This window comes from Macrosteles quadrilineatus, unplaced genomic scaffold (genome assembly GCF_028750875.1).
Source record: "Macrosteles quadrilineatus isolate MER2022 unplaced genomic scaffold, UCM_ALF_1.0 Scaffold_4__1_contigs__length_99947679, whole genome shotgun sequence".
In the NCBI taxonomy this organism is placed as follows: domain Eukaryota; kingdom Metazoa; phylum Arthropoda; class Insecta; order Hemiptera; family Cicadellidae; genus Macrosteles; species Macrosteles quadrilineatus.
Genome location: NW_026542597.1, coordinates 66403323 through 66428175, shown reverse-complemented (window position 1 = coordinate 66428175; position 24853 = coordinate 66403323). Strand labels below are relative to the sequence as shown.

Genomic DNA, 24853 nt, shown 5'->3' with positions numbered 1-24853 from the left:
GGAGCATGTCAGATATTATGTACTCACCGGGACACTTGTCAACCCACGCCCGGACAGCAGTGGTGGGGGTGAGTTGTAGCCGCAGAGGAGAGGTGGTGGAGGGAGTCGGCCGCAGCTTGGCCATCGTCACGTAGCCACAAGTGTGCTCCAGATCCAGCTCTTCACACAGAGTTGTGATGCCATCATGTTGCGTCCAGTCAGCACCTTCACATTACACAATGGGATATCATTGCGGGTAGCGATGCGCCATTGCAAGATGCACCAAACAAAATGTATAAATTGTTTTGTCCATTCAAATTGTAATTGAATGCTTAGTCTGCATTCTAAATGTTCAAAGATATTGATTAAAGAATTAATTAAGTAACACATTTTTCCTGAATAAAATCAATTGTTCAAGAAAACAAATAAATTTTTAAAATTTGATGGTATGTAATCATTCAGATAATTTAATTCATATATCACTAATTAAAAATATCAATGATCAAGCACTAGTGAAATTGTAATATACCTTACCTTTGCTTTCCTTATCACCATCCTTACTTTTGAATGGGAATGGTACAAGTACTGTTTCAGCTCCTTTGTCCACACCATAAGCCTAAAATCATAAACAAACAGCGGCATTGAATTGTGTTGCTGTTTAAAAATTTGTGAAGTAAATGTTTCAAAAATTTGAAAACTGTTGGCCTTCGAATTAGTACTTACAACATAGTACCAAGTGGTTTTAATGTCCATATCCAGAACTTTACAACCTTAGCCATAAGGATACCTGTTGGGTTTTTAGAATAAACGTTAAAAATAAATCTACAATAACGGAGATCTTTCTGCAAAGACATCACACATTTACCTGAGCCAGGACGGGAGAGTAAGTGAGAGCATCATTCAATGCAAACAGCAGATTAGCCAGAGGAATGACTGCGGGGTCATGACCCCATGAGGTCACTAGCACCTTATCACAACGACGTAGTAGAGAGGGCAGCTTTCTCAGTCTGGTTCCTGCATCATCACAACAGATTAGTTTCTATGCAGGGTCACTTACTATTTGACTGGAGGGGGTAGGGGGATATACCAGGTTCACAAAGACTACAGCTGGTGACGCTAGCGCTTCCTACATGTCTTCGTGAACTACCGCTGGCGGCAATCCTCGTGGTGTCGCCTCTTTTAATACGGCGGTTTTGCTTCTTCTAAGGTTCTGTATTCATTGTGCTTACTTATTAGAAACTTGATTTATCATCTAAATTTCAAACTTATTTATGTTTAAACTAATGTGTGGTTTGCATATAGCACCTCCTTATGAGGGAGTGATATATCATAACTGTAAATGTATTTATTTAGGGGTGGGTTGAGTCAAATTTATCTATTTCTCAAAGCCTTCCATACCCATTTAAAAGAATAATAATAATTATATACAATTTTTGACAGCATTTGACATTTTGACAATCTCCTGTAGATTTGACAGGTAATATAATAGATTTTCTCAGCAAACTTCCTAAACGATTTTGATCGGGATAGTATTAGTATTGTTAGCTTCCCATCTCAATTTATAATTTAAAGGTATTTATTAAGTTTATTCATGAATAACTCTTCGATTAACTTTTTAAAACTGATTTTTGAATAAAATGTAAAAAACCTTTTAGTTAATAATTTTAAACTGCTTTATTTTGCTTCATTACATATCCTATATTGGTCCTGAATAGCATCTACAATCAAGAATCAAATTAAACATTTCAGTATCCAAATCAAAATAAAAAAAATTAGGAATCCATCCATCACTCACTGTCACAAAATCCAATCCTAGAACACAGTAGTGTTGTAGTATTAATGATGCATTTCATCAACCTCTAAATACGTGTCGTGTGTAAATGTTGTATGTCGTGTAATGTGTTGTGAGAACGGAGCTATTCAAGCGGATCTACATCTTCCTGTATTGTGTGTTTGACAATGGCAGTTTGCCGAAACATGTAACACGTTGACGAAAGTTACTTTTGGAACTGATAAAGGTATTGTAAAACCAAATATTTTAAACCTCTAAATAACTTTGATAAATTGTACAACACTAGGCCTACTTGTCTTACCTCTGGTGAGCAGAATGGAGGGAGGGCCGTCCTTGGTAATGTGGTAGATGAACAGTTTGAACCATATGGTGTTGACGTCTGGTGACGCAGGGCCGAGGTGAGGTGGGTCCTTGCTTGTGATTGGTCGGATCTCTTTACTCAGCGGCGCCATTGACACTAGCAGCCTAAAACAATGGTTGTCAATATGAAAATAGCGGTAAAAAAACCCTAAAACAACTCATATAAAAACTTATAATTTTTTCCTAATGTACTAATACCTCCTCAGCAGTTCCAGATAGAACATTATATTTTTATAGAATGCTATTTTAACACCTTAAGGAAACAGTGTTTGAAAATAGCATATTAACGAAACATGTGGCACCCGGCTTATTACTTTTGGAGCTACTGGCGTGGCATTTATAATTCACATAACTCATTGTAGCAGTTTTGGAGCAAGTAGGCCTACAATATATAGACCAGCCATAACAATTTTTCATAGCAAAAGATCATTGTCGTTCGAGCTATTCATGTATTTCTCCCATAGTTTTTGTTACTGTGACAATTGTTGAACTTGTTTACGTTTACACTAAGTTATTCAAAAATTGCCGTATTTGGCAGAAACCAGTAATTTACATCAGCTTACTCTGTCACTGGCTCTATTCGTCTACAGTTGAGTGCTGCTGTTCTGAAAATGCACCCATTCCGAACTAAAGTTTTGGATACTATTAGAACTTTGTTTAAAGACAAACATAAAATCAAGAACATCTTCTGCAGTCAGGCGGAAACTCAACATCTCCTGTTGTCACGGCTAAAATATGAACATATTCAGTGGCCGCACAGACAAATTGATCATCTCTCGCTATCGCGGCAAAATCATGAACATCATTTGGGATCGTGATTATAAATTATTACAGAAATCAAGTTAGTTCAGAATAGCGGGACTCAACAGAAAGTTCATTTTAAGTCTAAACTGTCAAAAGCTTTGTCACAGGAATGATGTTTGACACTATTTCTGCCCATAGTTGCAGATTTTGCCACACTTACGAGTAGTTCTTAGCTAGTAGCCTGTTGCGAGTTTCAGGTTCGAGGGGGTACAAGCTCTCGCAGCGTACAAGGTCCAGCCCTGCGTGTAGACTTGTGCTGTGCCTCAGTGCGAGAATGGTGGAGCGCAGGATGAGGGCGTGCTCAAAGTATCTTCTCGCCTCACCTTCACTGTCGTCCCTCGCTGTGCTAACCTGCAGACGACAGAAGACATGAGAGGTTGATAAGTGGTTTAAAAAAATAGGTCAAATGTATCGATGCTTAACAATACAAAGTGGCTCAAAATATTTACTCCCATCACCTTATGACGTCCCTGGATGTGCTTACATGCTGACAAGGACATAAGAGTTGGAAAAAGTGTTAAGTATAAGTACTCAAATTTACACATGACAACGCACATTGTGCTTGATAGACCAAAACTGAATCAATGTTTGAAGTCACCCCTTCACATCCAAAGATGCTTGGCTCTAGCCTGTACATGTTTTAAATATTTTATTAGGCTAAGTCTAAAGAGGCACAGTTTAAAACGTCTAATCTCACGTTCTACCACTACACAGACCATCTTACTCTCCTCAAGACATTGATGTATCAACTCTGTTGCTGTAATAATATTCACTTTAGACTAAACCAAATGTTTGATTTACAGTGGAACATGTTTTTGTGGATGTACCAATTTTTAAACAAAGGTATTAGCCTATTTGAAATGTTGATCAGGAGCACACTATTGCACCCTATTAAGAATAATGAATATTAGTATTTCTATTTTGTAGCATATGGAATTAGAAAAAAAGCTAAAAGATTCATATGAGGAATCGATATAGCATAGGCTACAACAGGCAGATTCATGCTTTACATTGCGTAGGTAGAAGATGCCTAATCAGATTTTATCAGTATGGTTTCCTATCACTAATTTAGTCCTCAAACAAGGTCTGAACTCACATTATCAGAACGATACTACCCATAATTTTACTTTAAAATCTTACCTTTTCTAACTCACAGAGAAACCCGTCGATTGATTCGTCCAATAGTTTCCCAACCTCAAACATTGTGACCGCATGACTTTTTAGACCCTGCAAGAGTAATAAATCAATCAGCAAACCACAATATACACAGACATATTTATTTTGCTTATGCACATGACAGTTTTATTAAGACAGTGTCATAAGCAATGCTACAACTTGTGATGTGTCAATTACAATTTTTATTGGTTCAGTTTTTGTTTTATCAAATGTCAGTTATTTTTTGTTTTAAATGGATAAAATTACAATTCACTTATATGTTAGCATGAGCCACAAATGATCATTTAATTTGTGAAGGTTTATTGTTGCTGACGATAGGTTTAGGTTGTAACAAGGTTATTTTTGCAAGTAAAACTTTGGATACTGATAAATTGGAAATTTATTCAATAATCCTTGAGACAGCAATAAAATTAGCAGGTAACGATTTATTCCTCGTACTCATAATGACTATCTAATGTTCTAATACATCTCATTTATGGTTGCCAATGTAAATGCAGTCTTTGGGTTTGGTATCCATGAATTGTGCTTGAGAAGTGTGCTTTTATGATCATGTTATCTTGAAAATCTCTCGTTGTCAAGAAGGCATCATCATCGCACGCGACTGCCTCAAATCACAAACTTCTCTTACAATTGCAAAGTAAAGACATCATCATCGTCTTATGTGATTAGGGCATAATCCCCTTATCATATGAACCACTTTCATGAAGACATCATCATCTTCCGTGATCACATACAAATTAATGAAAATCTACTGCTTAGACATCATTATGGTTTGCCAAGAGCACATCAAAATCATGAACATGTACCACTGTTCTGAAGATAACACAATTATCTTCTGCGAACACAACAAAATCCTCAATATCTGCCGTAGTCAGTGGACATCATCATTGTCTTCCGTGATCAAGGCAAAATCTTGTACAATATCTAGACAATAGACAATAGACAAATAATCTTTATTTACACATTCATTAAGAATAGTAGTAGCGTCAATTTACAATTTTTTCTAAATGTTTGGTTGAGGTGTTGTTTGGTCAAAGACCTGTTGATGGTATTCTTCTAAGGAATAGAAAGGTCGATTAATGAGCCATTGATGCAAAGCTGGTTTGAGGTCATCTTCTGACTTGCTTCTTAGATCTGGAGGTAGCCTGTTGTAGATTTTCATTCCTGCGTATGAAGGTTTCTTTTCAAACTGTGCCGTGCGATGTTGTGGAAGGTTGTACTGCATGGTGTTTCTCAGGTTGTGTTGGTGCATTTCGCCACGCCTTGTAGGGTTATTTCTTACTGCAAATAACACAACTTCCTGGATGTAGAGTGCTACAAGGGTAAGTACTTTGAGTGACCTGAATGCTTCCCTGCAGCTGTCGAGTCTGTGGAGACCTGCAGTTATTCTGACTGCCTTTTTTTGTTTTCTGAGAACTCTTTGCATGTTAGTGGCAGAGGTTCCACCCCATGCTACAAGTCCATATCTCATATGCGACTCGAAAAGTGCAAAGTATGCTACTTTTGTTGTCATGTCATCTGTTGCATTTTTTATATGTTTAAGAGCATAGATGGTTGAACTTAATTTTTTACATATATTGTCCACATGAGGGGTCCAGGTTAAATTCTTGTCGAGTGTGATGCCCAAAAACTTAGCTTCATCTTCCACTTCTACATCTGGGAGTCGTGGCACTTCTTGAGATTTACGGCCAAAAGCTATTTGAGTTGTTTTAGACGTGTTTACTGCGAGATCATTGTTATAGCAGTATTGGTAGGCCATACTGAGTGACACATAGGATTTTACTTCTAGATTTTCAGCTAGTGGTTCATTAAACACTAAGGTTGTGTCATCAGCATACATAAGAGTAAGGCAGGCGTCTCCTATTTGTTGCGGCAAATCGTTGGTAAAAAGAATAAACAGTACCGGACCCATAACTGAACCTTGGGGAACTCCTCGATTTATTGGTTGAAAATTTGATCTTGTTTTTCTTATTAGGCTGTTATCTCTGTGCCTTAGTTCTACAAACTGACTCCTGTCTGTAAGGTAGCTTTGAAACCATTCTCTTACTATCCCTGATACCCCCAGGGAATCCAGCTTTTTAATGATTAGCTGGTGGTCAAGGCAGTCAAATGCCTTACTGAAATCAAGAAAGATTCCTGTTGTTAGATTTCCTTCATCTAGGCTGTCAATCAGGGACTACTTTTGCGAACCCGTCACAATTGTCTCATGCGACAGCGTTAAAAATTACTGTACAACAACCAATACACCACAACTAAAATTTTCCGACTCTCAATTTTCGACAACCAACTTTAAATACCGACCCATCCCTAGCTTCAATCAACATCACTTGAAACAATAAAACTAGAGAAGTATATAATGTTTTTGGTCAAGTATATTTATTCAAGCAGATTATGAAGTAACTTACAGGCGAGAGGTTGCCCATCATGAGGAAGGCGGTGAGTGTGGAGTCAAAGAGGAAGCAGATCCTCTTGGAGCGAGGTGAGGTGAGATCAGAGTCATCAAGATCTACAATAGTCTCTGTCTTGACCTCCTCAGCTCCTGCCTCAGCAAGTGCATCACTCAGGTCCAACAGACAAGGGTCGCCTCCTTCAGGACTCATACTTCTATAACAAACACAGCTAACTTAGACAGGTTACTTTTGTTCATACCAAAGTTGTACGAACTTAGACAGGTTACTTTTGTTCATACCAAAGTTGTACGGGAAATAAAGTCTCAATATAAAGACTAAGTCTGAGACTAACATTGTGTTTGTAACGAGTTATTTTCCCTAGGGGGGTATATTTTTGCTATTTGGCCGCGCACCGATTGTTGAGGTGAACGAGCGGCGGCGGCGAACCTGGCTAGCGCCCTTTGACCCGGCTTATCAGTTCGGATAAGCTTGGGTATCCTGGAACTACCGGACAGCCGAGAACGGACATTCTAGTGGTGGATCCCGTACAGTGAAGAAGGCAGTGTTGGTGTCCAGTAGAGACGGACGGCGTACGTGGGTGGTACAGAGAAGTGTACGGTGTCGTGTGATATTGGTGCTCAAGGAGTGAGTGTCGGCATTCAAGTTGGGTAGTGAGTCAGTAACCCACTTGTGGTGAGTGGACGACGTTTTATTATATTTTGGTTTAAGAGAGTTAGAGAGTTAGAGTTGTAACCGTGCTGGTCAAAGCCTGTCAGTAGTTAGGATTTATATTAGTCAGGAATAATATTAAAGTGTATTCCTGACGGTTCTGGGCAGGTGCTGGAGCGCAAATAATATAATTTATTGACTGTAGTAGTTATTATTTTGCGTTGTACCAAGAGTTAGTTATATTACTAATAACTCTGAGGCCCGACAAACCTAGGCTGCACGATTTAGCGTGCGTAGTTGGAAACACGTGGCCAGTAGGCTAGTAGCTAATATTATTGGCCTATTAACAGAAGCCCAGCTAAGTAACATAAAGTTGGTAGTAGCAGTAGCAGTAGTAGGGTTGTTATTGTTTATTCATTTGATTATTTTAATTTAACCTGAACAGCTTGTTTGGTAGTCCAACACGTTATCTTGGTAGCTTGGATAGCGGAGTACCGGCTATCAGATAATATATTTATCTATAGTGTTTGGAGTATTTAATATTTATTTATCTGCTACTAAGTAGCTCAATATTTTAATAGCGCAATTGCCATTTAGTTTTGCTTGTTTGGCTTGGTATTTATTGAGACCAGCTACTGGTGTTGTAGTCACTCTACCTATAGTGCACTTGTATTGTTATCTGGTATTTTTATTGAGTGAACTGTTTGATTCTTAGCTTGGGCATTAGAGTTGTGTATTGGATTATAGTGGCCTAGTAGACCCCGCCTGGTGATAACACGCGTTGTGGTTTTTATTGGCAAGTCGTCGTGTAACTCACTGTGTTTTAGGCACTCTGGGCTTGACTATTGGATAGTTAGGACGAAGCCCGAGTTGCGTAGTCAGCAACGACCCCCTAGGAGTGTGGAGAATCGGCGTAGGCCTGGTAGTGATTATTGCACGTTTGTTTTGGTGACTGGTTTTTGACTTGTTCACAGTGCCCGTGTATGAGCCAGTCATATACCGGTTAGACCCGGCTATTGGCCTAGTGGTTTCCCTGACCTTGTCGCAGACCCTGGAACTTTACCCAGCCATTGTAGGCTGAGCTATCCCTGGCAAACGGTTGCGACTGCGACTGCACTTTTAATATTTATTTTTCCAGTGCAGAAAAGCAGCGTCGCAAGATGGCGCCCGAACAGGGACTGAGGTCGGCAGTGGTGCTGAGTTGCTGACGTATTAACGGCGCCCGAACAAAATAATTTTATTTGTGCAGATTAGCTGCGGACTTGTGCAGATTGGCTGCGGACCTGAGCTGTTGAGCAGAGTTTTAGGCAGACCTGCTGTGATTTTATAGTCGGTTGGGTAGGCCTAACCTGTTTTCTGTTACAGCGTGGTGTGTTGTGAACCCTAATTTATTTAGTGGTTGTATACATAGATATTAGTTGGTAAATATTATTTTGCTAATTAATTGAGCTTTAGTGTTGAATATTATTTGAGTGAGAACCCTTATTGTGTATTTGTGGTTTGACTTTCACACCTATAATTGGTTTGATGTATTATTTTGCTAATTAATTGAGCTTTATCATTGAATATTATTTGTGTGAGAACCCTTATTGTGTATTTGTGGTTTGACTTTCACACCTATAATCGGTTTGATTTATTATAACGGTGTTAAATACATTTTAATTGGTTACGCCTTATTTTTGCGGATTTGTCGTGGTGTTTTGAATTTTAAATATGGTTGTCACTACGAGTACGACGTCTGTGCTGGGCGGTACACCTATTACGTCTGCTATTACTACGACTAGTTCCGGGGTTAGCTCCGAACTGTCGGTGATGACGACATCGTCATTGTGGCCGGCGTCTTCGCTCGTTTGGCCGACTATTTCATCGGTCGTGGCTACGACGGTGACAACTTCTTTGACCTATTCCGCGCCAGCGACTATGTCCTTGGGGTCGCAGCCCCAGGACGGTCGCGTGGGTTGGATCTATGACCTCTCGAAAGGGGAGCTCATGAGAACAATGGACCAGTATGGTTTGGTGACCACTGGTACTTCTGCGGAATTACGGCAGCGATTCTCGTCGTTTTGGAAGCAGCGGAATGCCCGTCGGTATAGCGATGATAGGCTGTGTACAGCTGGGGCTGCTGCACCGACATATTTACCGCCGGCTACTACAACTGTGGAGCTTCCTGAACCCAAGAGAACCGTACCTCAGGTACTGGGTAATACGGAATCTGACCAAGCCGAGGTAGTGGGAATTAGCAGGGAGTTAGAGGCGGTCAAAGAGATTCTTGGGTTGTCTTTGGAGACTGATACCCAGACTCTTCGAGAATATCTGGCCTCGGTGGTGCGACAGGCGAGAGGCTCGCCGAGTAATGAGGTCGGCTATGGGTTCGAAAGACCCGCCAACCCTATGTCCCCTGTTGTGGCTGCTCCCATGCCTACCTTTGGGTTAGCAAGTAGACCCGAGGGATGGCAGCGACCTAGTGTGGAGGTGCCACGTGGATCGGGTATGCTCTCGAGTGAGGCCAGCAGAGTGGAGCCGAAGAATTGCTCCAAGATATGTGACATGGTCCGAAAGTGGGGTTTGAAGTTTGATGGACGTAGAGACCCTGTGTCATTCCTGGAGCGTCTTGAAGAGCTGATGGTCTCGTACGCTATATCGTCGGAGGACCTGCTCAGAGCGCTGCCGGAGCTGTTGCAAGGCTCAGCACTTCTTTGGTACAGGAACTGCAAGGAGCTCCTGTATTCTTTTGAAGCTTTTCGGCATCAATTTGAGATCCAGTTCCTTCCACCTGGTTATCAGAGGAATTTGGATGAGGAGATCCGGAAAAGAACGCAGGGTGAGACCGAGCACTTCCGGGACTACGTTGTTGCCATAAGTACCTTGCTTAGGCGTAGCGGTACGTTGTCGGAGCATGGTAGATTGGACCTAATCTACAATAATATGCGTCCAGAGTACAAGCTGATGGTACGCCGGCGTGACTTCAGCAACCTGGCCGAGATGGTGGAGTTGGCTGAAGACTACGAGGCCTATTTGCGAGAGAAGGCCGCCTTCCGACCTCCTCCTTCACCAAACATAGCGCTGGTTTTGGAAACCGCCTACGTTCCCAGGAAGAAAGCTGAAAAGAATCTTGAGACTGTCACGTTCGAAAGAGGTAGTTTCGAGAGACCGTCTCCTGAAGCCAAGTCAGTTGGGCAGCGGGTTAGTTCATACTCGATTGAGACTCGTGTACGAAGGCCCGCAATGACAAGGAAAGATGCTGATGGCGTACGGTGCTTTAGGTGCCAGGAGACTGGTCACTTTACCAAAGAATGTGGCAAGCCGAGGACCGTCTCCTGTTTTGGGTGTGGCAAACCTGGTTTGATGGTGAGTCAGTGTGGATGTCGGGCGGGAAACGGCAGGCCAGCTCAGACATCAGGAGGTCAACTGGGCAAGGCCACCCAAAACGAACGACCTCAGAAGAGTGGTCCGAGTGGTCCGGAAGACTAAACGGCCTGGTTGGTGGAGTAGACGAGGACCGGCTGATTTCAGAATCAAGGGCCTTTGTGGAAGTTGTGCTGATGGGCAGCGTTTTTAAGGCATTATTGGACACTGGCTCCGTAGTTAGCTTGGTTGGGCGAGGAGTCGCCAACCATCTTCAGCACCAGGGTGTAGAGCCGTGTAAGCAAATCGCTCCTCTGAGAATGGCAGATGGGACACGGTCAACGGCCGAATATTCGTTTCGGCTAGCAGGAGAAGCTGCGGGAAGACGGTGGATGGGAGATGCCTTGTACGTCCCCACTCTCACCACATACATGATTCTGGGTATGGATGTCATCCGAGACCTCGGATTGGTGACATGTGGGACAGAGGTAGTTAGAATGGGCGTGGGTGATGACTGTTCTGGCCAAGGTGGCCGCATGGACAGTGTCAAAATTGGTGACGAAGACCCCGAAGGCCCTTGGAGTGGAAATCCCCGTCTGGTTCCTGATGCCAAATCTTTCAGTACCATGTTGGCTGGTAGTGGCTAGTAGAAGAGTTTTTTTTTTTTTTTTGAGTTTGAGACCTGTGGTGTAGGATTCACCATTGGGTTAGGGGCTTGAGTATTTTTGTTTTGGCCGGAGTTCAAGAATTTTTTTTTCTTTTAGCCGTTTTCTTTTTTTTTCATCCCGATGTAAGTGGGGGATGTAACGAGTTATTTTCCCTAGGGGGGTATATTTTTGCTATTTGGCCGCGCACCGATTGTTGAGGTGAATGAGCGGCGGCGGCGAACCTGGCTAGCGCCCTTTGACCCGGCTTATCAGTTCGGATAAGCTTGGGTATCCTGGAACTACCGGACAGCCGAGAACGGACATTCTAGTGGTGGATCCCGTACAGTGAAGAAGGCAGTGTTGGTGTCCAGTAGAGACGGACGGCGTACGTGGGTGGTACAGAGAAGTGTACGGTGTCGTGTGATATTGGTGCTCAAGGAGTGAGTGTCGGCATTCAAGTTGGGTAGTGAGTCAGTAACCCACTTGTGGTGAGTGGACGACGTTTTATTATATTTTGGTTTAAGAGAGTTAGAGAGTTAGAGTTGTAACCGTGCTGGTCAAAGCCTGTCAGTAGTTAGGATTTATATTAGTCAGGAATAATATTAAAGTGTATTCCTGACGGTTCTGGGCAGGTGCTGGAGCGCAAATAATATAATTTATTGACTGTAGTAGTTATTATTTTGCGTTGTACCAAGAGTTAGTTATATTACTAATAACTCTGAGGCCCGACAAACCTAGGCTGCACGATTTAGCGTGCGTAGTTGGAAACACGTGGCCAGTAGGCTAGTAGCTAATATTATTGGCCTATTAACAGAAGCCCAGCTAAGTAACATAAAGTCGGTAGTAGCAGTAGCAGTAGTAGGGTTGTTATTGTTTATTCATTTGATTATTTTAATTTAACCTGAACAGCTTGTTTGGTAGTCCAACACGTTATCTTGGTAGCTTGGATAGCGGAGTACCGGCTATCAGATAATATATTTATCTATAGTGTTTGGAGTATTTAATATTTATTTATCTGCTACTAAGTAGCTCAATATTTTAATAGCGCAATTGCTATTTAGTTTTGCTTGTTTGGCTTGGTATTTATTGAGACCAGCTACTGGTGTTGTAGTCACTCTACCTATAGTGCACTTGTATTGTTATCTGGTATTTTTATTGAGTGAACTGTTTGATTCTTAGCTTGGGCATTAGAGTTGTGTATTGGATTATAGTGGCCTAGTAGACCCCGCCTGGTGATAACACGCGTTGTGGTTTTTATTGGCAAGTCGTCGTGTAACTCACTGTGTTTTAGGCACTCTGGGCTTGACTATTGGATAGTTAGGACGAAGCCCGAGTTGCGTAGTCAGCAACGACCCCCTAGGAGTGTGGAGAATCGGCGTAGGCCTGGTAGTGATTATTGCACGTTTGTTTTGGTGACTGGTTTTTGACTTGTTCACAGTGCCCGTGTATGAGCCAGTCCTATACCGGTTAGACCCGGCTATTGGCCTAGTGGTTTCCCTGACCTTGTCGCAGACCCTGGAACTTTACCCAGCCATTGTAGGCTGAGCTATCCCCGGCAAACGGTTGCGACTGCGACTGCACTTTTAATATTTATTTTTCCAGTGCAGAAAAGCAGCGTCGCATGTTCCTTACTTCATCCACTATTCTATTATTCTTGGCAGTCCCTAACATTATGAGACAATTAGTCTTGTCATGGTATTCAAAATATTGTGAAAAAAAATTTACAGTCCTACCAAGTATAAATTATGTTATCCGATTAGATTTCTATGGTCTCAGTTGTCAATCAATATTGAAGTCCATCCCCAGTTGGTAGACAAGAATGTATGTAATGTTTTTGTATGTAGAAAATGTGTGCAAGGGGTGAAGGGAGTTTGGAATGGTCTTTAACACCCACAAAGGGTACAGCATTTTTCATTGTGAAGACTAACTGCTGTATTTTTTAGTCTTGTTTAAAGCAGTAACCAAAGTTAGAAAAATAATTTTGCATGTAGATCGTGGTGTGACTAAACGAGAGGGATTATTGTAGTGATAGGAGATGACTCTAAAAAAAAGCTATCAAGGAATACGGTCAGCCCTGGATGTCTAAAACACCCCAACGGCCAACAAGCAAGCAAAGTTTCCTCAAATCCAATGGAAACTGATAAACACCCAATGCCAGCCCTGATGTACAAATATGTAAAAACTTCCAAAACCACAAATAGACATTTTCTACGCCAGAACACTTTTCTACATACACATCCTCTTGAAACAAAATCACGAGCGTGGTTCATACTTGGGAGGAGCATCAATTTTCTTCCAAAGCTTGTCTGCAGACTGGTCTGTAAGGGGTGAGGACCGGCTAGAGTAGAAGTGGATGAAGTAAGGAACACAACGTTGCTTGGCTGCAACGGGAGCTTAATGAAGAATGAAGACGTTAATTTACGTCCCTCTTATATGTATTTTGCCCCTTCAAAACAGCTAAGACAACATTTAAAAAATTCCTTATTCTCACTATTTCTAATAAATTTTATATGTCATATCAGGGAACAGCGGTGGATTTACCTCTTTGAAAATGTTCAACGTAAAACCTAATACTTAATTATTCATGATTTAGGTTGTTATTGTTTTAAAAGTTAAATAGAAGTAATAGTAAAATTTTATAAGGCAATATGTATTGTGCATGGTAAAATCCATGCATTAGGCTATTTTTTTATGACACTAGAAATACTAAAACTCTTACACAGAATGACTACAATTATTTCAGAGATGGGAAAAATATTCAATATGAATGAGAATGGCAACAACTACTAACCTCGTTAACCTTTTTATCGCTGCTTAAATTAAAATGGAAATAATAATATAAATACACACAGCAACTTGTTACGAGCAGGTTTCCACGACGGATGGCAGTCCTCACTGTCTGTGCTTTTCTTGCGAGCAAACCCAAGTCTACAGTAGAGCGAGACGGCGTTCTTGACCAGCTGGGAGTCTATTTGTAGAACGTTAGCCAGCTACAAGACAACAGCTGCTTTAAATACATCACCACCTGATCATTACGATCTGTGACCAAAACAAGTAAGCTAAAGCTGCTATTATTATTTTTCTTTGCTTTGTAACGTTTTAAATTAAATTATAATTTACCCATGTACAGAAAATGTTATTACAAAATATTTTGTACTAGCTCAGCCTGTTTGAAATGTTAATAGACTAGACAATTCATAATTTTTAATTTGATACTGTTGATGGTTTGTTATAAAATGACTTTATTGTAATTCTAATAATTTTGTTGATCTTAGTGGTGATTGATTGAAATGGGGCGGACCTAGTCACCTCTGCTCTCTGCTTAACTGATGTTTCAGAAAGTATAGAAACAATTTTCAGTAGACTCCTGATTTAAACATAACCTCACAGTCTGGTTTTGTCCTTGGCCAGCCTCGCATGCTTGTATTTAATTTTGTAAATATAAATGTTCCCATAATGTTCATTTGTGAAGTATTTTTGACAACGACAAGTGCAAGAAGATATGTTTAACAATTGGCAACTGAAGAGAAAGATTGAAAATGGGGTTTTAACCCCAAAACTACAAATCTACAACAAATATAGGATTGATTGACGACTTGTTAGTAACCTCAATTTAGGTCTTGTTTCAACCTGCAGAGACAAATTGTTCTTTTATACAGTCTTGACTGATACAACTTTTATTTCCAAAAAACCCTAACTAACATCAAGGAACAAAATCTGTAATAAAAACATTTTCAGGAAATTTTGCAATAATAATGTATTTATTTTACTTTAACAATCGTTCAATCAAAAGCTTCTTTGTATTCCTTGTAAAAGTCTATATGTATGTGCCAACATTATTTTGTACTTGTAGAACTACAAGCAGAATTTTTTGATACCATAAAATTGTTTGAATGGAACTTTGATAAGCAGTTTAAACTTTTTAAATCTGTGTAGTGACCAACTTAAGAATCGACCATACCTCTCCCACACTCGTGTGTTCATCAATTGACACAAAGATCTTGTACAAAAGAGTTTCAAAGTAGTCTCCCAAGACTCTGTTCATTACGAAGCCTTCAAGCGGAGGTACCACAATGTAATTGGAATCTTCTATAGGCACTTCTAAGTATACCAGTCCTTTCCTAAAACATATTTCGAACATATTTAGGAAAATAAATTATTTAGTTATCCAGATCCACCTATCAATTAGTTAAACAGAAATTGTGATTATTGTAAATTGGACATTAGCATATAATTGATCTTGATGAACCTGCCACAAAATCTGCCACATTGTTGTTAGAACGTGAACGTGATTCAAGCATTTACAAATATTGCTTTAACATAATTCTAACTGCAGCACTTAAAACTAATTAACCAAAAATTACTAAGTAATTTCTGAGACATCTAAATAGAGACTTGAATATACTTTTAAGTCCTAAAATTAATTAGTTGAAAACATGAAAAACTCTTAAAATTACAGATACGGTAGGTACATTTTTTATGTTATAATTTCATGTCTTTAAAAAGGGTGAAAACACTAAACAATTAAACTTGGATACAAATATCCCCTGGAAAAGGGAGTTAAAAATATGTACGCATAGTGATTGCTTTAAATTTAATTGTTTACGTAAATTAAATACTTACTTGTATAGAGAATGAACTAGCTCTTTGTTAAGATCTCCAGCTCTTTGTTTTCCATGGTCTATTATTCTATCAATCAACTCTTTCTCCGGGTTTGATACAAGCTGTGAAACAATTAGCAAAGTTAATTAGTAATTTGTCAATTTAAATACATTGTTTAAGACTATCCAATAACTATTATGTGTAAAAAATCAATGAAAAAATTATTGGGAATTCAAGGTAGTGATAAAAACATGTGTTTTCCCAATTCCAAAATAGGGTAGGGTTTCTCCAATTGATTTTACAACTGGACGACGATGTATTTTACTTTGAGGCTAATGCTTTATGGCTTACAACAAAATCAGTATCGTCACATTCTAGCCACAGCTTGAATTACTGGCGGTCAACAATGGAAAAGCAGAGTGATTTATTCCCCCCTTAAAAGAAATACTGTAGAACTAGAGTCTGAATTATTATTACAACATAAGGTATAAACTTCTAGTCATAAAGGACGATTCTCTCTTTATAAAATTGAAAAGCTTAGTTTAGAAAGGGAAAAAGATCCTAGAACTTTCTCTCCCTCTCGAGAAGAGATATTTGTTATGTATCAAGAAATAAGTCCATGTGTTTTATTTATAACATCTGTCAGATGACTGTTTATATTTTTTTTGTTTAATTTTTAGTTTAGTCTGATTTGTGAGTTCAATAAATTCAGTTTTGTTAATTATTATGTTTCAATTTACTAAACTGGCGACGAGGATGGGATTGGATAATGGATCTCAATAAACCTGATCGTTTTGACCCCCATACGAATCCTGCAAGTGTCGCACAGCGTTGGGGTACGTGGATTAAGCAATGTGAGAGGTATGCTTTAGCTGCAAACATTATCAATGATGTAAGGAAAACTGCACTACTACTTAATCTAGCTGGTGAGGATGTAGCTTACATTTGTGACAGTTTACCACAACCTAATGAAATAACGTACAAAAATGTTATAAAACTATTAACTGACTATTTCGCTCCTACCAAAAATGTCCTTTTTGAAATATTTAATTTTAGGAAGTGTCATCAAGCAGAATCAGAGTCGTTTAACTCTTTCTATTCTCGACTAAGAACATTAGCTGTGAACTGTGAATTCAAAGACTTGGATAGGGAATTAATTATGATGAGAACACCAGACGTACAACCAATGCGACCATCAGTGATGCAACAATCTCGCAATTCCTTTAGTGGTATAGAAGGTTCAATTAACCCTCATCAAGAAGATGCTGGTTTCAACGTTTCTGGTTTAATTCAAGACTCCACTAGCATGAGCACGAGTCCACAACCTGTTCGGACACGTGTCTTTAGATCAAACTCCCAAAACACTTCAATGAGCATGAGTCCTCGACCTGTTCGTATCCGTCGACCACCAGCATATCTGAAGGACTACCTAACGGGGGGAGGAGTGTTATGTATCAAGAAATAAGTCCATGTGTTTTATTTATAACATCTGTCCGATGACTGTTTATATTATTATATTTTGTTAACTTTTTAGTTTAGTCTGATTTGTGAGTTCAATAAATTCAGTTCTGTTAATTATGTTTCAATTTACTAAAATATTTAAAATTTTTAACAGTTCTTGATTGCAAAACCTTTTTATGGAGCGGGAGATAATAAGGGCAATAAATTTGTATGCAAAATTTTACCAAGGGAAATAAATTTGTATACACATTTTTATTTGTGTTTGACTAACTCATATAGATTTTTTTAATAGTTTGACCACTTCAATACGTCTAGTTTATAAGTTATTCAGTCCAACTGAAGCCTGATTCCTAATTGTATTTACTTACTATCATATAAAATAAAATATGACAAATAAAACTTAAGCTAGGGCCTACACAAAACAATATACCTTGATATCTTCCTCCACAATACATCCTGCAGCTATCAACCACCAGGGCTCGATGTTGACATCAACGGGTTTTGAAGGCAACAAATCTCTCACATTCTTTCTCCTGAACAGTTTACGCCCACTTCTGCACTGATTCATCAGGTCTATGTATTCGTTACGTCCAATCCCCAATAGTCTGAGACCTTAAGTGAAAAAATTAGTTCACTTTTAGGTTGGTCAAAACTTGTACCTAAATGACTAAAAGGTTGCAAACATCTCAAACAACAAAACACAGTCTGTAGGCTAACACAAATAGAACACACAACACAAATAGAATAACACAACAACACAAATAGAAGATCACATAACACTGATATTTTGTCCTAATATAGGAGCTTTTTTCAGAGAGTAGATTCATAATCTAGAGTTGAAGAATCATTATTTTGAAGGATAATAGTTTATGTGTGTTATGTGTGTGTTTGTGTACCTGACAAGTCCTGTGCAAACAGACAACAATGAGAGAGCTCACTAAAATTACCCATTAAAATACTTCCAAGATTAGTTTATGCTTCCAGTTTACTTTAGTATTTAGCAGAAAATGTGATTTTCCTCTTCTACTTATACACATAATGTCTTGAAATTCCTTCTTATATTTCACAACAAAGAGGAATCCACATGCCAAAAATTCTTGTTAACATGAATAACAGTGAGTTAGTATTTTGCACACCAGAGTTAGGTGAAACTTGTCAACTGCGCTAACAGCTTCTACTTTCAGTCTATTGTCTACACACATAATTACATTGGCGTAACTAGGATGAACCTAAGGGGGGGTTCCCAGGCCCTCCCCCGGGAAATTTTGTAAATTAGGTTTGTAAACTCGTGATTTAGGCTATTTAGAGACATATAAAAGACATTTTTTAATCGTAGAAAAATCTTGCTTTAATGTCAATGGGGGGGTTCAAACTCCTAAAACTCCCCTGGATACACCACTATAAACACAGTCAGTGAATCATACTTCAAGCTATTTTTTTGATTAGTGGAAAAATTAAACACACTAATTTTATTCAAGGGATTATTAATATAAAACAAATTTACTTTTAGTGGATGAGAGTCACATTTCCAGTCACCATTACTTCAAGCACTTCCCGTACAGAAACGTGATCTCATCTAGCCCGACCCACCATCTAAAGCAGACGTATCCATTGAGTTCACCTACATTTATTTGTGCTGTATAATGTTTTCTTTCAAGATTTTTTGTTTCCTGTTTTAACTACTTTTGTCCTCTTAGTGGTCTTTCTTTTGCGATTTACCAGCGTCAGCTAGGTCTGTGTACTAACCCTGTTAGTTCTTATGTTAAAGGTAGGTAATTTCTCACCTTAAGACAAGAGGAGAGTTTAGACTTTGTATTTTCACTAATACTAATGGTGATGGGAAATGTCTGCAATAATCCCTTAAACAAGATAAACTCGCCAAAATGAACTTAAAACAAGGAAATACTCACAATCAGCCGCAGTAAAGTTGGGTAACGAGTCGTAGCTGCGTTCCTGGTCCATGATGGCTTCCAGCACGCTCGTGTAGTACTGGAACGGAGTGACTCGCAGCCCTTCCACCATGATGTCACTCAGGTGATAGGGGTAGAGCAACAGTCCCGTGCGTGAGTACGACAACACCTCCTCGTAGTAGCGGCGTTCATCCTTCCTCACCAGCCGAACTGTGCACACATTGACTACATTGTAGTGTGTTTGGTGTACCAAAAGGTTTGTCATTGATACTTTAAATGCTTTGCAATGATTTCACCTTTAAGGGACAATATATTATCCGGGGTGTCCTCGCAAAAATATTTTCAAAATTCAGGATTACTTATACAGTTTGCATTTTAAAGACTTTTAAGATAAGTTTTAAATTTTTTTAAGAAACTACATTGTGGTATTTTTTTAATCTCTTCTGACATTGCCTGAAAAAATATAGCCTATCACTTAAATAATAAACTATCACTAAACTGATCCAACATAGCCTATGTCTAATCCTAACACCCTAACATCCTAACACACTAGGGATTAGACATATGTGTTTTGTAACACATGAGTCTTTAAAACAACACATTTTGAAGTTTAGTGGTAAAATCCATAGACTTCAAACTGTGGTGATGTTTTACAACATGAAATGCAGAAAAAGTTCCTTTAGCAGCATGAGTGTTAAATGGATAACTTTAGAGTTGAGTTTAAAAAATATATATATAAAACTGTCAATTTTGGAGGACGATGCAACAGTTGGAGTTGTGTTTTGTTGATTTTTTCCGTAGAACAATTAAACTTTTCTTTGAACTTGTTTGTAATTGCGCAATTTTCTTTTCGGCATTAATAGGGACAATGAAAGTTCAAGACGGACAAAACAAGAAGTAAAGAAGTATTTTAATGTGTGTAGCTGACAAGAAGCTATAGCCAGTCAGCTAGTCGTTCGTCTTGGGTAGTGAGCAGAGGCATAGCCAGTAATGCTGGATAAATGTTAGGCTACCAATGAGCCGTCTCTAGCGTACGTCTCTAGCGTACGTCTCTAGCATTTAACATGTACATTTTGACCCAAAAAGGAAACTAAATTAATATACATTATTATTACTGTGTGTGCAGAAATAATTTTTAATACAAGTCAAAATCGTGGACATTTTAAGGTTTTGCCAAAAATCCCACTGGAAGTTTTTATGTACCCAAAAAGAGTCCGACGTGTCCGAGGAAATGAAAACATCTGGGATCCCTGATACTTCTCAACTTCATATACAAAACTACTACTGTAGGCCCTACCTAAGCATGTACGAATAGTACCTTTGGTAAAAAGCAAAAGATCAAGTTTAACGGTTATAGTAAGTTACTACTTACCTAAATTTCCTTTATATCTCAATTGGTTTTTCACGCTAAAATTCACTATGTGTTTTTCATACTCCTTCTGTGAATTACCCAAACTCTGGAAAAGAGTAAGTAATCAAAATAATAAACAACTAAACTTATGTTTTGAATATTTCAATTATTTAACTAGCCTAAGTAAGTTTAACACAAAAACACTATGGAATATTGTGTAAGACTATTAAATTTTTAATTTAGCGACACTGATAGTGACAGTAATTTTTCTTTTTGTTTTGTGTTGCCTTAAGTTCTTGATGATTTTGTTTCCTCCCATCTCTTCATTAGTTTTCTCAGGAGGGATGTAAAAATGGTCTTTTGTAACATGTACAACATTAGACTAGGGTTGCCATATCCCCGGATTTTGACGTTCAAAATTTAGCTCCGAGGAATTTCTGCAAAAAATCGAAATCTCCTCTTTTTACTCCCAATTTGTTATATAACGGCACTTTTGGGATAAAATAAATGTTTGTGTTCGCAAATATTGTTATGAAATAACTGAAAAATGCAACTCTCGTACTTTCTACTAACGTTTTTTTTATCCTTGGTTTAACTTTGGCCAGCAACATCCTTAGTTTATCGTCTGTTTTTATTTCTCCCAGTCCTTCAATTTGCGTCTGCCGGCCAGTCTAAAGGTATCTGTGTTCACAACCAAAGCCTAGCAGACAGAGAGCGTTTTTTTTGTGACAAGCGATGCAACATTTTACCATTGACATGTACCATGTACCATTGACAATGTCTCGAATATTGAACAGAAATGGTATAGACTAATAAATATAAACAAAATACGTCACTGGCCCGAATGTCTAAAGGCTAATAGCGGTAACAACTGGTTTGGATATTTTTTGACAGTTCCAAGTTTTAATAAGAAGTTTTAAATAATAAGAAAAACCTGTATACTTTCGAGCCAGTGACATCATTTTTATTATGTTTAGGTTTATGACCCATACAGTTTCTGTTATAATACCTACCTATTTTTGCTATGTACTAGGTTTACAATTAAATTGCTAGCTCGCTAATTTTTATCCACTGTTATAATGGAGGCCACCAGCTAAAATCTCCTCTTTCTTACACATTACTATATGGCAACCCTACATTAGATAAAAGTAAGTAAGGTTACTGTAATTAGATTTGTCCTATCTAGAATACATTACATCTTGATAACTTCCGTACCTATTTTACGTAAAATGTCATCAAAAGGTGCTGCCTAGAAGACCACTGAGTAACTTCAGTCTATAACCTTTGACTTAGCATACTACTACAGAACATATAGCCTAGTCCGTTTACAAAATTTGTTTGTAGGCGAACTAATTTTGATAAATATGCATTTTAGGGTTTGCAACAGATTGTTGAATTTTTTTTAAAATTCTATTCGATATTCAATGCTGATTCCGAAAATTATGCCATTTTTTCAGGGTTATGGTCGTTTCCCGTTGAAAATGAGGATCTTTTTCCACAGAAAACGGCCATGTTTTTAAAATCGGGTGCAAACCCTAAAATGCATATTTATCAAAATGATTTAGGCCACGAACAAATTTTGTGAACAGACTAGGCTAAAATGTTCTGTAGTAGCATAACTTATTAAAAAGTTTTAACCCTAATTTTTGTTACTCACATATTTTAAGTTAAGTTAATGATGCCAAAAGTCAAAGGTTATTAGCCTATTTTAACTAGAGCATCATTTAACTTCCTATTGATCAAGATAGTAAGAAAAACTAAAAGAGAAAATATAAAATAAGAAGAGAAAATACACGTTGTTCAGAAAGTAACCTCGTCTTGGTCATTGTGCGGGAAATAAATTAATAATTGGGGATAGGGGGGCCATTTGTGTACAGGAAAGTGTTGCAGGTCTAACTAGTTTAGTAGGTGTGTAACTTAGTTTGAAAGGTCAAGGAATTCTTATTCACATTTTACAACAACTCAAAATGTGAGACACAATATCAAATCCTGCCTAGTGTGAGAAGCGAGTCGTTAAGGTTTTTAGATGTCAAAAAGTATTCGGCCGCAGCTATTAATGGGACTATGAGAGGTGAATCAGAATCAGAATAGTTTCAGAATCAGAATAGCTCCAGAATCAGAATCAGAATAGTTTCAGAATCAGAATAGTTTCAGAATCAGAATAGCCTAGTTGTATTGCAATAGCCTAATACAAAAATTTACAGGGCAAAAGTCACTAAAAGTAAACAAGTAAAATCAGACCCATTAAAATAAAGATACAAACTTCAAAAGGTACAAACTATTTACATTTAAAAAACGATTTGAACCACTGTAAAACTCCTTATCAACTAAATATTCCTTCAAACCATTTTTTAAATCATTTTCGGCTTTAATTGCATTAGGAAGAGTCAAAAGACTGGTCACATGGAGAAAGACTGGTTCTTATGAAAAGTGGTACGAGATAGTGGAATAGGTAGGTCAAAGTTCCTTCTAAGATTGAAGCTGTGGTGAGACTCTCTAATATGAAACATTGTAGAATTTTTTTTAAGAAGGGCAAAGATTCGAAAATGAAAATTGATGGGAAGGTCAGCATATTATTTCTACAAAAAATGGATATAGGCCCTACAAGACTCTCTATATTTTAGGTTGAAGAGTAATCTGATGGCTCTTTATTTTAGTTTGAATATTTTCTTAGTTTGAAGTTTGTCGTTACCTAAACGGGCACACAATATGTAAGAAAGGATAGACAAGACCGTAATAAGCTGTCAGAAGGACACGTCTGTCTTGATATTAGGAGAGCCTACGAAGAAAGAAAGCACTAGTACTAAGCCTATTGTGAATTTTGTCGATATGGCTGGAAAACTTTAGATTGCTGTCAATGACTACTTCTAAATATGTTACACTAGAAGATGAAGCAATGTTGATGTTGTTGACAGGTAAATTTAAAGATTCAGATGGGGGGTTTAAAGATCAGGAATCGATGTAAGGGACTTCAACAACTCGCCTCCATCCCAGAAGAAGGTTGTGATCAACATCAAAAGCTTTTGTAAGGTCAAGGAACAAACCGGAGACATGGTTCTTGGCGTCAAGAGAGTTGGAAACCTCTGTAACCAGGCTGAACACAGCATTTATGGTGGAGTAACCTGAACGGAACTCAAACTGATTTTTGCTTATTATCTTAGTTTTGTCTAGGAATTGATTTAATCTAGGTAAGATCTTCTCTGTTACTTTATAAAAAGTTGATAATATAAACTTTGAGGTTGGCCTGAAGTTATTGCAATCGTGCCGACTTCCTCTTTTCTTATATATGCTTTAATATTACTGCAGGAAATGTTCCTCTCTGAAATAAACAAGAATGGACCTACTCTGTGATGAGCGAAGAAGTTGGTGAGGATGGGTTTGTCTTAACGCAGAGGATACGCGTCCGTTAACCGAACATGGATCAGGCGTCCAGCAGTGACGTCACCAAGTTGTGGGGGCCCGGAACACCATTACCACAACGATACGATATACAGCCATCGGAGTTTGTGGTGTAGTGAATACTTAGAACAGAACAACTAAATTATAGACTGTGCTAAGTTAGGTCAATTCTTTTGAGACTCACAATCCATCTTTCACTGCCATAACAAGCTTCCTAATAAACTGGGATTGGGATTATTTGTGTCCAGATGAAATAAGTTAACTAAATTTAATAATGTTTATAATAAGGCCCAGTGGTAAAATCTTACCTGTTTAATGTTGGGTGGCAATTTTTGCCAAGGTATATTTTGTCTAATATACAGCTCGACATCGTTATTCATACCTCTGAATGTATTATCCCTTGTACTTTGGTAATTACAAGTAAACACTGTAAAATAAATTACAGTTTAAACTTATCTTATCTAACCTAAAAGCCACATCTGAGCTAGGAAATGTCAAAATTTGGAATTATTTGCCATTTGACAGTGGGATTTGGAGTGGAGTGGAGTGGACTAGCCTAGTCTAGACACAGATAAGTGGTGACATTTCTCAGCTGCAGATCACAACGTCAGAACACGAACAACAACATAACATTAGACTCGCAGAGACAGTAGACGGATGACAGGATGATTTCTCTGCTCTATCAGGAGGACAGGACAGTACAGGGCAAAAGAAGAAAATGGACCGATTGGAACAGGGAATATGAAATTTATGTTATCAGCTGACAAAATGGACAAAATGGTAATCTCGTTCTCGTTAGTTGGAGGAGCATTGTTATGTTTAAAAGTTGGCCGTGGTTTACTCGCTATGTCGAACCGGAACCATTGTAATCTTATGCGCAATAAGCTTCGGTTGACTTGACGGGAGTTCATATGGGTACATGAACTAGAAATGAAAAACGAGCTTCAAAATTTACAATGGGATGAGAA

The 24853-nt window shown here is 38.4% G+C and overlaps 1 protein-coding gene across 2 annotated transcripts in view; it reads right to left on the bottom strand.

Moving 5' to 3' along the window:
- LOC128991856 (protein FAM91A1) overlaps positions 1-24402 on the bottom strand; it is a 34617-nt gene extending 10215 nt beyond the window's left edge. The window contains exons 1-14 of one of the 2 annotated variants that reach the window (XM_054415079.1): positions 24194-24402; positions 20508-20592; positions 19136-19345; positions 17656-17837; positions 15786-15886; positions 15124-15283; positions 14013-14152; positions 6517-6715; positions 4076-4162; positions 3096-3286; positions 2073-2236; positions 845-993; positions 514-595; positions 28-204 (exon numbers count right to left, since the gene is read on the bottom strand). In XM_054415079.1, the coding sequence (XP_054271054.1) occupies positions 28-204; positions 514-595; positions 845-993; positions 2073-2236; positions 3096-3286; positions 4076-4162; positions 6517-6715; positions 14013-14152; positions 15124-15283; positions 15786-15886; positions 17656-17837; positions 19136-19345; positions 20508-20592; positions 24194-24265 (1999 nt within the window). In that variant the 5' untranslated portion in view covers positions 24266-24402. The remainder of the gene's footprint in view (positions 1-27; positions 205-513; positions 596-844; positions 994-2072; positions 2237-3095; positions 3287-4075; positions 4163-6516; positions 6716-14012; positions 14153-15123; positions 15284-15785; positions 15887-17655; positions 17838-19135; positions 19346-20507; positions 20593-24193) is intronic. The other variant, XM_054415080.1, reaches the window with a different exon arrangement.
- Positions 24403-24853: the final 451 nt, after the last annotated feature.